Source organism: Papio anubis, chromosome 4 (assembly GCF_008728515.1).
Source record: "Papio anubis isolate 15944 chromosome 4, Panubis1.0, whole genome shotgun sequence".
NCBI classification, from domain to species: Eukaryota; Metazoa; Chordata; class Mammalia; order Primates; family Cercopithecidae; genus Papio; species Papio anubis.
Genome location: NC_044979.1, coordinates 171572559 through 171590345, shown reverse-complemented (window position 1 = coordinate 171590345; position 17787 = coordinate 171572559). Strand labels below are relative to the sequence as shown.

Sequence of the window (17787 nt, the reverse complement as noted above, 5' to 3'; positions counted from 1 at the left end):
TGTCATCCCAAGACACATCCCTCTTTTGATCCTGGCTGAGCCAAGCAATGCTTTGCAGGGCTAAGAGGTCTGCCTCCCTGAAAGCAAAACTTGATGATGATGGGTCAGTAGGGGGCCTGAGACAGGTGACAGTTGAATTAAAACTATTTTGGGAGAATCCCAAAGGGAGGAAAACACGTGCTAAGTAATTTTCTTGGTTGTGCACCCATCACTCACTGCGAAATGCAGATGTTTGCTTTATCTTAAGATGCAATGAAATTATTTACACACTAACTGCTTTAGTTAGCAGTTAGATCCCCTTTCTTGCTTAAGAGAAACTGAAACTTAAGAATTAGAGAAAAAAGATGTCCTGTAATTAGACTTCCAGGCATGGGCAGGCAATCTCTGTGTGGTTCCTAGTATTCTCAAATGGGAGAGAATGTTTATGAAACTCCTACTATGCCGTAAGCCATTTATTAGAATGTTTTCTCTAATTGTTATATAACCCCTGTTTGCTAAAAGTATCTACATTTTTGTTTTATCCAAAGTCACAGTTAATATTTAAAATATATGGCGTCTCCCCATGAGACGTGTACTCATAAAACGAAGGAATTGCCAAAGGTGTGTCAATGTATGGACGGTCAATTGGACTCCTTCATTCATCTTCTTCACTGTAACCCACGTGTTTGATCTGAGTGTGTTTGATTAGTGACTCCAAGATTAGCAGAGAGCTACCGTCTCATCATGATTCTGCTTTACTCAAGCAGATCTGGCTGAACTGCCTGTGCCCTGCCACCCTGAGTCCACTTTCTCTATCAAAGTCAAGTCAATAGCTGGGCACCTGCTGGGTGTGGTTTCCTTTATGCCCCAACCAATATTTCTTTCTTTTCAGAGAGTATTTGATATTTCACTTTACAGACATAGAGCTATTCAGGTTTTCCATTGCTTCTTCAGTGAGTTGAGTGTTTTTCTAAATATTAATAAATGTGTACATTTTATGTAAGTTACTTCCAATGATATGAGGTTGTTAGTAATATGCTCTTATCTTTTTTGTTTGTTTGTTTGTTTGTTTGTTTGTTTGTTTTTTTTTTGAGACGGAGTCTTGCTCTTTCGCGCAGGCTGGAGTGCAGTGGCCGGATCTCAGCTCACTGCAAGCTCCGCCTCCCGGGTTGACGCCATTCTCCCGCCTCAGCCTCCGAGTAGCTGGGACTACAGGCGCCCGCCACCTCGCCCGGCTAGTTTTTTGTATTTTTTAGTAGAGACGGGGTTTCACCGTGTTAGCCAGGATGGTCTCGATCTCCTGACCTCATGATCCGCCCGTCTCGGCCTCCCAAAGTGCTGGGATTACAGGCTTGAGCCACCGCGCCCGGCCTTGTTTTGTTTTTTAGACAGAATCTTACTCTGTTGACCAGGCTGGAGTGCAGTGGCATGATCTCGGCTCACTGCAACCTCTGCCTTCTGGGTTCAAGTGATTCTCCTGCCTCAGCCTCCAGAGTAGCTGGGATTACAGGTGTCCGCCCCCATGCCTGGCTAGTTTTTGTACTTTTAGTAGAGACGGGGTTTCACCCTGTTGGCCAGGCTGGACTTGAACTCCTGAGTTCAGGTGATCCACCCGCCTCGGCTTCCCAAAGTGCTGGGATTTTAGGGGTGAGTCACTGCCGAACCCCTTATTATCTTTTTATTAATCATAATGATGCTATTTCTCATTCCTGACATTGGTAATCTGTGTCTTTCATTTTTTTTTTTCTTTTTCTGATCTGTCTGGCTAGAGGTTTAGCACTTTTTTTTTTTTTCCTCAAGGAACTGGCTTTTGGCTTCATTGATTTTTTTTACCTTTATTGCTTTCTTCTGATTATATTGATTTTTGTTCTGATCTTTATTTACTTTCATCTGCTCATTTGGGGTTTCATTTGCTCTCATTCTAGTTTCTTACTAGAAACTAGAGGTCATTGTTTGAGAGTTTGTTTTTGTTTTTTTTTTGAGATGTAGTTTGGCTCTTGTTGGCCAGGCTGGAGTGCAATGGTGTGATCTTGGCTGACAGCAACTTCCACCTCCCGGGTTCAAGTGATTCTCCTGCCTCAGCCTCCCTAGTAGCTGGGATTAAAGGCATGTGCCACCACGCCCGGCTAATTTTGTATTTTGAGTACAGACAGGGTTTCTCCATATTGGTCAGGCTGGTCTCGAACTCTCGACCTCAGGTGATCTGTCCGCCTCGGCCTCCCAAAGTGCTGGGATTACAGGTATGAGCTACCACGCCCGGCCAAGATAGTTCTTTTCTAGTATAGGTGTTAAGTAGTATAAATTTCCCTCTAAGTACTGCTTTAGTGCCATCCCAGAAACATTGATATGTTGTGTTTTCAGTTTCATTCAGTTCAAAATACTTTTGAATTTAACTTTCAGTATCTTTTTAAAAAATTTTTAATTTTTTGTTTTTTTCTTAACTTTTGATATCTTTTTGACTAAGGGTGTTTGAAAGTGTATTTTTTTGGTTTCCAACTATTTGGGGATTTTTCTGGCTACCTTGCTATTGATTTCTAACGTAATTCCAGTGTGGTCAGAGAACCTACTTTGTGTGACTCAACTCCTTAGTTTTAAAAGCTGGGACAGATATTAAAGCATGTTTTTATGCAATGGTAACCTCAGAGAGGTGAATTTGGTGAAGGAAAGAAAGGGAATAATTACAAGAACAAAATGTTTGGGAGGGCGATAGTGGACAAACCAGGACTCAGGTGGGAGCGCTGCCTGGGAAGCAGTGTGCCTCTTCTTGTAACGGAAAGCGGGGCATGGTGTGCTGTCTGGTTAGAGGTATGTTGAACGACTCTCAGGGGCACCTATTTCTTTTTTAGGGAACAATTTGAGGACATCCTCTTGCATGATTAGTCTGGGAGATATGCAGAAAGAATAATCATTTTACAGCATAGGAGAGTGAATTTATTAGGGGAAAAGACAGCATTGGCTAGAATTGCTGTCCGTTTGGGATTGGGATGGAAACATAAGAGCACAGTCAGCCTCTTGTTTCCTTTCTCCCCAGCGTCATCATGTGTTAAGAGCTGCTAGAGCAGGCTGGCATGGTTATTAATCTTGGGGATGGGAGTTTTGCCAGACTCACACAAGAGTGAAGGGTGTTTGCAAGGCAAGACTCGTAGCATCGAGCTATGGCCCTGTTCATTCTTGCATCTCTTTCTAAATTGTACGTAACAGAGGTGCAAGTGCTGTCCTGTCTAGTGGTGACTGAATTGACCTCCTCCTCCCTGTGAAAACACCAATGTTGTCGTCATTTGCAATTCAGCTCAACATTTGTTGATTCCATATAATCTGTGCCCTTTTAGCTTTTCCTTTGAACCAGTTATAACATTTCCCTGGTTCCCTCAGGAGTAAAATACATTTTTTGAATACTACTTTTATATCTGTATGTCATGATTTTACCTTTTTCTGAAAATGTTATTTTAGCACCATGTACCTATCACCTGGCATAAGAAATCCTTAGCAATAAAGACGGAACCACGTGTGTGTCCTCCTCCCCTCCCCCCTAGAGGTAAGCAGGTACTTGAATTTGGAACAATGCTTTCTCTAAATCTCTTAAAGAAGCTAGGTGTTATTTGTAAGGTATTAAGGGAAAAATATCTTTGCAATACAGGTATACGTTTCTAAAGTAGCACTTGAGAATACCAGTCTTGCTGTAGTAGATGTGGTTGTTTCTGGTGTCTGTTTACAAAAACTAGGAAGAAATGAATGGCCCGACTGAAAGGTGAAACTTGTTAAAGTAAACCTCACTTTTAACATAAGGGACTAGGCCGGGGCCGGTGGCTCATGTCAGTAATCCCAATACTTTGGGAGGCTGAGTCAGGCAGATCACTTGAGGCAAGGAGTTCGAGACCAGCTTGGCCAATATGGCGAAACCCTGTCTCTACTAAAAATACAAAAGTTAGCCAGGGGTGGTGGTGGGCACCTGTAATCCCAGCTAGTCAGGAGGCTGAGGCAGGAGAATCACTTGAACCTGGGAGGCAGAAGTTGCGCTGAGCTGAGATTGAGACTCTGTCTCCAAATAAATAAATAAATAAATAAATAAATAAATAAATAAATAAAATAAGGTACTCTTCTGAAAAAGTTTGGAGAATTAAAAAAAAGAAGACAAAATAAGGGGTCTCTCCTTCTTTTCACGGGTGATCGCTTTTTGTTTCTCTAAGCCTTAATTCTCACCGGTGAAGTGTGAGAGATCGCGACAATGTGATTCTGTGGAAGAAAGAGAATGGCGTGGGCACTTACTGGGTGTTAGACAGTAAACACACACTTCTCATTACCAGCAGGGACGGTGTCAGGCCCATTTACAGGAACTAATGACAGCAGGGGCTGTTCTCAACACTATTTTTTTTTTTGAGGTGAAGTCTCGCTCTGTCACCCAGGCTGGAGTGCAGTGGTGCTATCTCGGCTCACTGCAACCTCCGCCCCCTGGGTTCAAGTGATTCTCCTGCCTCCGCCTCCCGAGTAGCTGGGATTACAAGCACCCACCATCACACCCAGCTAATTTGTTCTCAACACTTGATCTCAATACATATAATCCTATAACTGTCATCCCAATTTGATAGTTGAGGAAACAGAGACAAAGCAAGATACAGTATTCTGCCTGAGGTCAGGAAATCAGAGGGCAGAGCTAGGAGTTTCTACTCTCAACCCCCAGGTTTTGAAAGCTTTCAACAAACAGAAAAGTTGCAAGAATAGAATAACAGACACCCATACGCTCACCAAAGTTCAACAACGTGCACATTTTGTCACATTTGCCTTATCTGGTCATCAGTCTGTATATGCTGTGCTGAAACACATTTATGTTGTCCACCTCATGACACTTCATCTCTACATAAATAACATTCCTATGGAGATCTGATAGGTCCCTCATCAGCTCGGTATTTCATGCAAGTGCACGCTCACGTTTCACACATTGCAACTAGCTGTTTTTCCCCAATGACTCTGGCTTTTTAAAGAGACCAAGTCAGCTGCCTTTGCCTTTGTGATACTGTCCATGTTTTCCTAGAGGCTGGGAAGGGCCAGAGCCAGCTATGTTCACAGGCTTACGTGCTGTCAGCTTGTGTTACATAATGTGGATATGGGGAGTTCCAATGCATTGTTTGACCTACAACATTGAAACTATTGACTAACTGGCTCTTTATTTACTCTCTGAGTTCGCTCACCGAGTTGTACTGTCCCTTCCCTTGACATTTTAGGTTGACTGTACTTGAGACAAAGATTATTTAGCATCTAAACAATCCGTACAAATGGACACTTATAAAGAACCATTTATTCATCTGTTGATTTTCATTCATTATTTTCATCAATTACAATTTTTCCTCTCCCTCCATCAGAAGAAACCACAAAAGACCTGACAGATTTAGGTAGTCAACTGAGTGTGTAGGCTGCTCAATTAGTAGTATATTAGTGAGTACTAATTGATAAGAAATCTTTTTTTTTTCTTATATAAGGATATTTATGACTTTGTAAGTGCCCTTTAGACCAACTCAGGACAGGGTACAAAATGGGGCCCATGGATGGAGCTGTGAGCCCCGCTCACCACTGTTCAACTCTCTTCTCCATAACAAATTGTCCATGGGGACCCTCAGCATCCGGGGGCAAAAGGGCCAAGTACACAGGGGTCTCTGCTCCTTCTTCTGGGCTCTTGGTGGCACTGGGTCCCGCCATGTCGGTTCTCACCCACCCTGGGCAGCAGGCATTCAGGAGGATCTTGTCCCCTTTCTTCTGCTCACTCAGTTTCCTGGCGTGGATCCTGGAGAGAACGGTGACGCCAATCTTCGTCACTCCGTATGCGCTGCTGGGCCAGCCCTCCTTCTGGTGCACTCCCTTCTTGGTATCCTCCACAAACTTGTTCATGAGCCCCACCAGCTCCTCCTCGGTGATGGTCTCACTGCGGAACTTCTGCTGCAGCTCTGGGCTGCAGCTTTTAAGGGCTCTGAGACTCATCATGCTAGATATGTTCACCACTCTCCCTAAGATACACCACAAAGCATTATGTAGAAAGGTGTGCAACAATCCTGTAGAAAGGTGAATGCCAAATTTGCAGGGATTTTGAAGCAGAAAATTTTCATATGAGAGACAGTTACTGGTATGAGTTCTAAGAGGAATACGCATAGCAAGTGTGGTGGTAGTTGTATAAAGAACTTCATTCCTGCCTTCAAATTTTGGCTGAGTAGAGTCAGGTGAGATTTGGAAGAGCTGCCCTTTGAGGTCCTGGTGAACCAGAGCCTTAGAAGTAGCACAACTTAATAGGATGACAGGACAGGGAAACAGGATAAAAGCTGAGAGTAAGCCATACATGCAAGTACCCAACTCGAAGCCACACATTTAAATTTTTCTAAAAGTAGCTGCTTAATTGCTGCTTTATTTAATGGGTGGGTTCATCTCCTGTCCCATTACTTAGGGTAACCATTACAGCAGTTTACAACCAAAGAAATGTGATAGTCATATCCAGCACCTTGAGCACGTTGAAGGGGAGTTAAAATGGGCCCGGAGTTAAGCAGCGGCAGATTATGGACATCTCTGTGTACCATGCTAAGGGCTTGGACTTTCCTCCTGAAGGATTTTTGGGAGCGGCATGACCATGCAGACAGCATACAGGATGCTGGGAAAGGAAAAGACTCAAGACCAGAGGTGCCCTGTGAGGGTTTGCAATTGTCCAGAGGGACAGGTGAGGGCCTGCTGTAAAGCCGGAGAGATGGATTCAGGAGGAACTCAGTGAGCACAACTCCTAGGACCTAGTAAGTGATTATAAGGGGTGGGGCATGGTGACCTGCACGATCCTGGTGGGTAGGTGGTGGGGTCTGTGTCCCAGATAACTTAGGGAAAAGGACAGGGATCCTCTGGAAATATCTTAGATTGTGGGGAAAGGCATCAGAAAGAGACGGAAGGCAGCAAGACAACTATGTGGTCAGGAGCTTAAGGAGTGTTCCAGACGGGTGACAGGTATTAGAAGGGCCTAATGAACTGGTGGTAGTAAAGGTTCCACCAGCCTGAATAACATCTCTCTGAAAGAGCAGAGAAAGGCTACAGGATGGACTCCCACGCGGAGAGGCATGGAGCAAAGAAAGAGCATCTCTCAGGAGACGTTTGAGCTAAGACCTGAAGGATAAGAGAGAGTCAGCCAGGTGTGCAAACACCAGTGGGATGGGGAGGACGAATGGCCATGGAAGTGGGAGAAGTGAGGACAAAGTCCTGAGGCAGAATGGCACCTATCAGCTGGCAGGAGACAAAGCACAGAGGTCAGTGCACATGCAGCATGGAGAGGAAGCAGGAGCCTGTAGGAGAAATCCCAGACAAGCAGGGGCCAGAGTCAAGCCCCAAAGAGAAGGTGCGCTGTTTCCCATCAGACTCACCTTGGGGTTTTATTAGAGGGAGTAATTCTGTGCACACATCTCGGGTACCAAAGAAGTTTGTTTTCATTGTCACTTCCGCTTGAATATGAAAGGGTGTGGGATCAGCAACTTTTAGGAGAAAAAGAGAACATAGTTAACACATTGTACCCACAGGGTAAAATTCTATAGAATGATACTAAAAATAAAAAATTAGTGCCTTCTGTCTAAAGTCTGTGTCTGGTTACAGTATTGTGCCAATCTATTGGTTTGATAACGTTCTAGTATTTTTGTAAGATGGTACCATTGGGGGAAAGAGGATGAAGGGCGCACACACTGGATCTTGGCATAACCATTTTTTCTTTTTGCAATTTATCGTTTATTTTAAAATCAGTTCAAAATTCATTCAATGGCCTTAAAGCTCAATTCAGAAAAACTGCAGAAAATCTGAAAGAGATCCCCAAAAGTCCGACCCAGGGAAACACAAAGTTCCCCTTGGCTGGAAAACTCCCTTTCTCTAAGATTTCTGCACTCCCTACATCTCCCAGCTCCTCCCTCTCCTCCCTAGGGAGTCCTTCTGGACCCCGCAGCCGGTAGGAGCCCCAGTGCAGCGCTTCTTCGACAGGAGCAGCCCACGTCGGGGAGCCCACGTCCCCTCCCCGTACCCTTGAAGGCGATGCCCGCGTTGTTGACCAGCACGTCCAGGCCCCCGTACTCCTTGAGCAGGAAGTCGCGCAGGGTGCGGATGCTCTGCGGGTCGTCGATGTCCAGCTGGTGGAAACGCGGGCTCAGACCCTCCGCCTGCAGCTGCTGCACGGCTGCCTGGCCCCGCGCCACGTCCCGCGCCGTGAGCACCACTTCCCCCGAGAACAGCCGGCACAAGTCGCGCACGATGGCCAAGCCGATGCCCTTGTTGCCTCCAGTCACCAGCGCTACACGGATGCCGGACTTCATGGCTGAATGGGACGCGCGGGACACCTGCGTGAAGAACAGACCTGGCTCAGGCCCTGGAGATGCGCGGCGTGTATCCCAGAGACTGCGCGAATCTGGCGGGCGTGGGGCGCCCACCCGTAGGTTACACGCCCGGCCGCTGAGCGCGCAGGCGCAGGCGCAGGCTCCTCCCCTAGCGGGGAGGGGCGGGCGCGGGGCGGGGCGGAGCGGAACCACCCCTACCCCTCCCCACCCGAACTTCGCCTGGGTGCCGAGCGGGCGGAGAGCCAGCTGGCCTGACTTTGCAGAACCTGCTGGCTGAAGAGCGAGCCCGCGGGCGGGGAGCCAGCTGGCCTGACTTTGCAGAACTGCTGGCTGAAGAGCGAGGACGGACTCTAGCTGCTGGCTGCCGGCTGCCCACATAGCAGTGAAGAACCATTCGTAGTGGCCATGTGCCACTGCTTGTCCTTGGTTCTCTGAGGGGTTTTCTTCCTATTCCCCCAGCTGTTCAATCATTCCTAGTTGTGTTTGAAGAAATAGTACATTTGCATGGTTTTTTTTTTCTGTTAAAAAAAAAAAAATATATATATATATATATATATATATATATATACACACACACACATACATACTGCAGGAACTGCAGTCTTTGGAGCTAGAGTTGCAGAAGAAACTGGAAGGAAATGACAGGGTATCAAGTTTTTGTTGATTTCCCCCCTAAGTATATGAAAACAAAGCTACTGACTTAGCCAGATTTTCCAATAATGGTGGGAAACATTCATTAAATCTTTACAAGGTGACTTCTCTGGGCATTTGCAGGGCCATCAGTTTACCTGTGCATAGGTGTAGGAGGTTTCACAGCCATATTTTACACTGAAAATAACACTCCAGGATGTACCTTTTAATCCCCATCTTAAAATGAAGAAACAGAGATCTATCCTGAGAGTTTATAACTTAGTTCAGTGGTGGGAAATAGAGAAATGCCAGGGGTTCAGTCTAGGTCCGGTGGTTCACAGCACAGAAAGCCTATCACTGAGACCCCATTATTGTCAGGGAAGAAGGCATTATTTGGGTGCTACAGCCTATGGGGGGAGATCAGTCTCAAATCTATCTTCTCAACTGATTAAAATTAGGATATAGCAGGGAAGAAATGTAACTGCATGTGCAAAAACAGCAGGATTTGGGGAGAGATGAGGAGGAGTGGATCAACAGGCATCAGTTAGGAAATTGTTAGAGGTGAGGGGTCTGGCATCTGATTGTCCAGATGTGGTGATCTGATAAGTTTCAGTTCCTAGGTGCTACCTGGGAGGTCTGATGGCTAGTTTCCTGAGAAAGGAACTCAGATAAGACAAATGTAAATTTCTCAAGTTTTTAGACTGGGAGAGTCAATTTGTTTATTTAAAGGAGACCAGGCCAGACGCGGTGGCTCACACCTGTAATCCCAGCACTTTGGGAGGCTGAGGCAGGTGGATCATGAGGTCAGGAACTCAAGACCAGCCTGGCCAACATGGTGAAACCCCATCTCTACTAAAAAAAAAAAAGACCATAAACATCCGTCCTATGGGACAATTGCATGGTTTCAAAATGAGTCTTCTTCCTTCCTACTTACAAGGGAATCGGGAATAAGGTCAAGTTTCATTTCTGTGCTGTCCCATAGGTTGCCACTATCACAGGTGGCCTTTTAAACATAAATTCAAATTAAGCGATATTTGTAATTCAGTTTTTTAGTTGCACTAGCCACATCTCCGGTGCTCAATATTTGCATGTGTTAGTGGTCACTGTATTGGGCAGTATAGATTTAGGATATTTCCATCCTTGCAGAAAGGTCTGTTGAACAGCACTGCTTTAAATAGATTGCAATTACATTGCAATTTCAAGGTAGGATTCCAATCAGTTGCTTTAAAACAAGTTAGTAATCAAGGAAAGACCCTTGTTTTTTTCAACTGAAATTTTTGTTGAGCTAATTATAGATTCATATGCAGTTGTAAGAAATAATACAGAGATTCCTTACCCTTTACTCAGTTTCACTCAACAGTAACATATTGCAGAAGTATAGTACAGCATCACAATGAAGATATTGACAACAAAACAGTCCACCAATCATACTCAGATTTCCCCAGTTTGATGTGTACTTTGTATATTTAGTCCTATATAATTTTATCAAATGTTGGTTTGTGTATCCACCACTACAGTTAAATGAGTATGTTTCCATTCGCACAAAGAGCCTTCCTGTTGCACTTTTATCACCAAACATACCTCTCTATTACTCCCCAAACCGACTCTATTTCATGGCACCCACTAATCTGTTCACCATTGCTACAAGTTTGTTGTTTCAAAAATGTTACATAGATGGAGTCATACAGTTTGTAGTCTTTCGTTTTGTTTTGTTTTTTTCCACTCAGGATAATTCAGAGCTCTGTTTCGGATTTTCTTTCCTATCCCAGGGTGTGGGGTTGGGTCTGTCATTGGCTGGGTTCTCTCCACTTCATCAGCTACTGTCTTCTGTAGCTGGTGTGAGTCAGTGTTAAGAGTGGGATGGATTAAATTTATTAAGAGGGCCAGTCACAATAGCACATGGTGTACAGGGAACTTTGGACAGGGTGAGGGTCCTGCTGTTTCAAAAGGCAAATCCTATGAGGGCATGAATCATGAGTTTGAGTCTGATTTGTTTATTTTTTTAGGACTGGTACCAACATAAGAATTGACAGGTACATTGGGCAGGATGCTCCGGAAAATATATAAAATATGTATTAACAAGAATTTACTGTATGATAAAGGTGGCCTTAACAACTAGTGAGGGAAATAATTATTCCAAAATTGGCACTGGGGAAAGGGCATAGTGATTGGAAAGAAAAAAGATCCCTTACAACATACACTAAATAATTTCTGGAGAGAGAAAGAGAAACAGTGATTTATAAATGAATCCATAAAATAAAAGAAAACAAAAGTAACTTTTATTTTCAATAGGGGAAAATGCTTTATTTCATAAGCATAAAAATAAGGGAAGAATCGTAAATGTCTGATGGGTTTGACTATGGGAAACTTTTTGAAAATTTGTTTTTGAAAAGCACAATTTAAAGCCTGTGAATTAAGCTCTACTTGGATGATTTTGTATTGTTTTCTCTGTTATATCTGGGTCTTGATTCTGGTGCTATATGTGAGGAGCCTCCAATATGCAGCACCTTGTCTGGATTCTGAACAATTTAAGAAATAAAACAGAAATTTAAAGATGGAGTTTCCAGATCTCTGCTATTACTGCTATTGGCTAAGTTGGAAGACATGCCTTAGTTGTGAGAATCAAAAGTCTGAGACTATATTGGCTGCTATATAGATCAAGAATTTTATAATACCAATTAACCTGTGGAATGAATTCATATCTTTACTACCCACCTTTTTTTTGTTTTTTAATAGAACACTTCATGAATTTGCATGTCATCCTTCTACAGGCACCATGCTAATCTTGTATCATTCCAGTTTTAGTATATATGCTGCCCAAACGAGCACTACTACCCACTAGTTTAAAGCAATTAAAGAACACAGTTCCCACAGTCACAAAAAAGAATGGAATCATTTCCTTTGCAGCAACATGGATGCAGCTGGAGGCTATTGTGCTAGGTGAATTAACGCAGAAACAGAAAACCAGATAATGCATGTTTTCACTTATAAGTGGGAGCTAAACATTTGAGTACACAGGGACACAAAGAAGGGAACAATAACACTGGGGATTCCAAAAGGGGGAGGGAGTGGGTAAGGATTGAAAAACGACCTATTGGGTACTATGTTTTCTACTTGGGATCATTAGATGCCCAAACCTCAGCATCAGGCAATATACTGATGTAACAAACCTGCACATGTACCCCCTGAATCTAAAAACAAAAACAAAAACAAAATACCCTAAAACACAGTTCCATGGTATATATTAAAAGAAAAGATGTTGGAAAATAATATTCTTAAATTACGAATTGTGAGGTTCTCTGGGTTGTTCCTTTGATTATTTACTCTCATGGAGCTCTGCTTGACACTGACTGTGTTCCTCTTTCATTTTATGTTTGTTTAGGATATTCAATAAGCCTTTCTAAAGTGGTAGACCATGGACTTTGAGACCTGGAATCAATCTGTGGCTTAGGTGCTTAGTAGTTATGTAACTCAAGCAATTTGCTGAATTCTGTGAAAGACAAAGCCAGACACTAAGGTGGTAAGGACAGATTTTAGTCAATAATGAACTACTATAATAGAAAGAGGGTCTAGTGTAAAGGAACTTTCATTTGTACGGAGGTAACTGTGCCTTTTAAAGGGAGAATGAAGGATCAGGAAGGGGGAGGAATTAGGGAAATGACAAATTACCAAGGATTGCTCAGTGGAAATGTTGGTTAGGCCAGCTGTGTCTGTTAGCTGGCAATTAGCAAAGTTGGGATTCTATTCTCCCACTACAAAGACTGAAAGACAGGGGCCCTATCATTTCTGATGATTACATTTCAGAGGAATGGCTTTCAGGTCTGAGAAAGACATTCTTTTTCTTTTTCTTTTCTTTTTTTTGAGACGGAGTTTCTCATTTCTGTCTCAGGCTGGAGTGCAGTGGTGCAATCTTGGCTCACTGCAACCTCTGCCTCCCAGGTTCAAGAGATTCTCGTGCCTCAGCCTCTCAAGTAGCTGGGACTACAAGCATGCGCTACCACACCTGGCTAACTTTTTGTATATTTAGTAGAGAAAGGGTTTCACCATGTTAGCCAGGCTGGTCTCGAACTCCTGACCTCAGGTGATCTGCCCGCCTTGGCCTCCCAAAGTTCTGGGATTACAGGCGTAAGCCACCTCACCTGGCCAAAAAACACTCCTGAGTAGGACATACATCTCAAAGGGTCAGAGGAAGAATTCACAGCTGTAAGCCGTTTTCAGTAAATGCTTTAAGAAAGGGCAGTCAGGGACCTATTGTCAGAAGTTGGTTATTACAAACACCACATTTTTTTTGGCAGCTTAAACATTCTCAGTAAGGGACTAGAGTCATACTAGGTGTTAGGGTCATCCTAGCCATGTAGTCTTGAACTGTGTGTGTTTTTTTTTTTAGAAAGAAAAACAAAAACAACTCACAATGTATAAATTGAGAAAAGGAGATGGAGACCTTATTTCTTCTAAAGGGGTACAACCTGCAAGGTAGCCATCCTGGAGGCTGGGGAGCTGACTCCAGCAGAAACTCAGAGACAGGCACTTTGAAGGGGGAGGCTTTGAGGCAGGAGCTTTAGACTGCACAGGTTGGCTAAACTTACACATTCAACAGGTTACATGAGGGGCTATGAATATTCATGAAGGTGGACCTGATACATGCATATTGAAGAAACATGCATGTAACATACGACTCATGTATATTCAGTTTGGGATGGTGACTTGACATTTAAGTGTATTACGATTAGGTCCTATCTGTCAAAAGTCTTTCAGGACATCAAGGCACACAAGTACACAGCCTCTGTAAACCAGAACCAGTCCATTCCATAGTCCATGATCTTCTTATTGGGAGAAAGTTGTTGAAATCAGTCTCTTATCTAATGAAAGCCGTAGTTACGGCTTTTGTGTAAGAGTTAGAGAAAGAGGAAAGAAGCAAAAATACGTTGGCAGTTAGAGACAGGTTTACTTTAGATGGCCCATTTTGGTTCGGAGCCCTTTCTCTTACTAAGAGTATATATTGGTTTTAGGGTGAGGGGGCTTATCACAAGCTTGGAATGTTTATGTGTGTGGATAAGTTTATGGCGGGGTTGGAATCCCGCCATAAGGGGAGGAGGGGAGGTTATCTTGAGGCAGACATTTTTCTGGCCTGGAGGGGGGTTATCTCAGGGCCAGCATCTTCCCGGCCTGGAGGGGGCTTTATCTAGGGTCTAGCATGTCTCTGGTCAGGAAGGAGTTTGGAATGTTTCTGGTTGGAGATGTTACTTGTGATTTATGGTCATGCTGACCTTAGCCATTCGGCTGATGCCCTTTGGATTTAGGCAGTTTTTTATTAAGGTGAACTTTAGCACGAGGGGCTTGTCCAAGATGACGATGCTCCTGCTCTGTCAATCCAGACCCTATAGTTATAAAAAGGAGGAGGGACAGCATTTTCTTTCTGGCTACTTCCTGCTGATGAGGGTACAGAGAGTTTTCTGGTCTTGGGTTGACTGTAGGAGCAATGCCGTCTATAGATGTTTTTGGGTAGTTGTTTGTGAAATGGCCATGATCCTGTCGGTTAAAACTCTTTGAAAAAGGTTAATTAGGCAGGGTAAGAACATTAGTCCCAGGCATATTATTAGAAGAGGGCCCAGGAATGGAATGACCCATGCTATGATTTTGTTCCCAAACCAAGCATTTATTTGGTTGTTTTGGTACTTCCTTTTTAGCCCTTTCCTTAATAATAATCAATCAAAATGCTACAGTAATTGAGATTTTCTGTCCGATATTCCACCCTGAGAGTGCTACAGTATATAGTCCTACTGCAAATAGTAGAGTAAAGCAATTTCCACAAGGGTGGTATAGTAAGTAATTTCCATTAAAAAGTTTTCACATTTGACTTAAAAGGAGAGATAGGAATGACAAAAACTATTTGGTGAGGTAGGGATGAGACTAAGGTGAGTAGTTCTCGGTTACTTATCACTTATCTTCATTTTTTTTTTTTTTGAGATGGAGCTTTGCTCTTGTCACCCAGACTGCAGTGCAATGGTACAGTCTTGGCTCACTGCAACCTCCGCCTCCCGAGTTTAAGTGATTCTCCTGCCTCAGCCTCCCGAGTAGCTGGGACTACAGGCACACACCACCACATCTGGCTAATTTTTGTATTTTTAGTAGAGACAGGATTTCACCATATTGGCCAGGCTGGTCTCGAACTCCTGACCTTGTGATCTGCCTGCCTTGGCCTTCCATAGTGCTGGGATTACAGGCATGAGCCACCGCACCCAGCCTAGTTACTTATCTTTTATGATTTTCAGTGTAAGATTTCCTATTTATTTACATTAATATTTAAGATTTTTTTTTGGGCTCTCAGGTTGCTTCCTTAGCTTTCCAAGCTTTGACTTGCCTGTGATGTATTTAGGAGTTGATTCCTGTAACAGATACCCTCTTAATTACCCTGGGTTCCATGGACTCACTAGACTTGGTGGGAAGGATTCCGGGAACCCTTAGTTATTAGTTGTCAGCACCAGCAGTGAAGAGATTTTCTCCTGTCATGGTTGGGGGGCTTAGAGGCAGCATCTGCTGAAACATCTAGTTTTCAGCTTCTAGGGCTTTAAGAAAGCACAGCTTATTTTGGAATCTTGTAGCCAGAACAATTAGAATTTAATTTAAAATGAAGAAAATAACAAAAATTGAAAAACATACTAGAATTTAATGACAGGTGTGCTATAGTTTTTGAAACATAATTTTCTTTCTCCAGTTTCCCATTTTTATTAAAAGACAAATCATGGTACGCCTAGTTTGCTTTATTATATGTGGCTTAATTATCTGGATACAGTGCAGCAAGAATAATTATTTGTTACATAGGCCTTTTAAATTAGCTTTGATGGAACTTTGTTCTGTAGAGAGAATCTGAGGTGAGACCTTTTTAAAGGCATGCCCAGTCATAGATTTGTACCATCAAATACCTATGAGTTGTTGAATTTGTCTCTTCTTGAGGTCCCAAGATAACCTGGGGTTCCTGGCCCGTTAGAAAGGGACATTCTTTACTTGCCACAGATCAGAAACCCTGTACAGGAACTTTGTACACAGAATATGAGGCCAGTTTCCAAGGGCTTTATTGGCTTCATAAATTTTGATTCCTCAAAGGAAAGCACACCATTCCAGTCAAAGCCTTGGTAAAATAACCAGTTTTTCCAATTGTGTCCTGTTACAAAAGAAAACAGATACTTATTGCACTTATGCAAATAACTATATTGCCATAACTTAAGAATACTCACAGATAGTTTCCAAATTCTGGAGAAAATCAGGTAGAGAGAAACAAGTATGCTCCAAATTTTGTTCATGGGCGCATACTAAATTGTTAAAAGCTGTCAGTATCTCCAAAGAAAAGTTTCTTTAACTTTGAAAAACGAAACAAAACGTTGGCAATATTTTAAGCAAAACATCAAGATTACTCCAGTCTCCTATTAGTTTAGTTCATGCAGTTAATTCCTGTCCTGCTTGATATTAATGAAAATTTTAGCTTTTCAAGAGTTCTGAACGTTTTTCTTCCATTCTGATGTTACAATTTCCAAAGTTATCAGAAACCTGCATTCAAGAGCACCTGTTAGACCTTTATAGCTGATCATAAAACCACCTTTTAAGGAGCGCCGAAATAAGACAATTGTATGGATGAGAAAAATTTTAGGGTGGCCATAGGTAAAGACACAATTGACAAGGATAGCTGTTACCTCTGTGGCACACAGTTAAGTTTAACATAACAATTATAATTATTACTGATAATGTACACTAAGATATATCAGAATTATCAGAGTCTCCTATAACCCTGGAAAACATATCAATAACCTATCATATAAATATAGATCAAAGAAAACCAAATACCATTTTATATTTAGCAATGCTTCCTTGTATGATTTTATACCAAATAAGCTAAATTTTACCTTTATATTAGTGTGCTATTAATGTTAAACTCAATTTTAATAAAACTTTGTAGACATAGTTACCCGATTTTAATGTTTGACGATGAGGTAAAATTTTCATAGACTCTTTTTAACCCTTTATAATTTTTGTTAAAGAACAGGTTAATGCTTTAAGAGAAACCCGTTGTGCTTTTATTTTAATGCCTAATTTACAGAAAAGCTGGATGACACCCCTTCAATCTTTAGCCAAAATGTTTACACACAGAATTTCCTTTACAATTAACCTTTCGAAACTTGCTTAAACCTTCAAAAACAATTCTTTAAACTTTTAACTAAGTTAAAAATCCACGTTCTTATGCCTACCAAAATACACTTTTTACCAAAAGTGTATTTTATTTTCCTTATGCACCCCTTGCACATAAACTGTCTCTTTAATAGTTTTAAATACATGTTGCACTGTTAACTTTTAGCAACCTTTACCTTTGTTGAGAACCCTGGTAAGTGGGATTTTAATGATGTGCTAGGTGTAGAGCCTAGGACCTAGACAGAAATGCAGATAAGGTCTGGCTTAGCCCAGCATTTAACTCCATGTGTCCTAGATTTTCCCTAGCTGCAAAGCAGGCAAATTGTACAGCCAAGAGTTCTAGCGACATTTCATAAAGCACTCGGGAGGCCTACTTACTTTTAAATTATACATTTCTTGCCTAAATTCCAGGTTACTGGGTTTTCTGACCCCAGACTCGACGTAGGGCTTATGGGGGTGTAGGGGTGCCGACCTCGTCCCAGACTATTGGGCATTGGCGGCGAGTCCGCGGACACTGCGCATGCGCGAGCCGGAAGCTGCCGCCCGTGGCGGAAGGGGCCGACCCGGGAGACTGAGGACTTGGATTGCTTAAGGACACCAGGCGGGCGCGACGACCTTCAGCCTCTCTCTCTGCAGCTTTGGCCCGTTCCTTTAACTTTTGTTCACT

The 17787-nt window shown here is 42.7% G+C and overlaps 1 protein-coding gene, 1 long non-coding RNA gene and 1 other non-coding gene across 3 annotated transcripts; all 3 read right to left on the bottom strand.

The window, feature by feature from the left end:
* Window positions 1-5252: 5252 nt before the first annotated feature.
* On the bottom strand, window positions 5253-8566 carry CBR1 (carbonyl reductase 1). The gene is made up of 3 exons (XM_021935529.2): window positions 8000-8566; window positions 7359-7466; window positions 5253-5975 (listed from the first exon to the last, which is right to left on the bottom strand). The coding sequence occupies exons 1-3, from the start codon at window positions 8286-8288 to the stop codon at window positions 5539-5541; spliced, it is 834 nt and encodes a 277-aa protein (XP_021791221.1). The 5' UTR covers window positions 8289-8566; the 3' UTR covers window positions 5253-5538.
* A 3099-nt stretch (window positions 8567-11665) lies between these two features.
* Window positions 11666-11768, bottom strand: LOC116274728. The gene has a single exon (XR_004183509.1). It is a non-coding gene; the product is annotated as a U6 spliceosomal RNA (small nuclear RNA).
* Window positions 11769-15586: 3818 nt separating this feature from the next.
* Window positions 15587-17612, bottom strand: LOC116274609. The gene is made up of 2 exons (XR_004183383.1): window positions 17499-17612; window positions 15587-16101 (listed from the first exon to the last, which is right to left on the bottom strand). It is a non-coding gene; the product is annotated as an uncharacterized LOC116274609 (long non-coding RNA).
* Window positions 17613-17787: the final 175 nt, after the last annotated feature.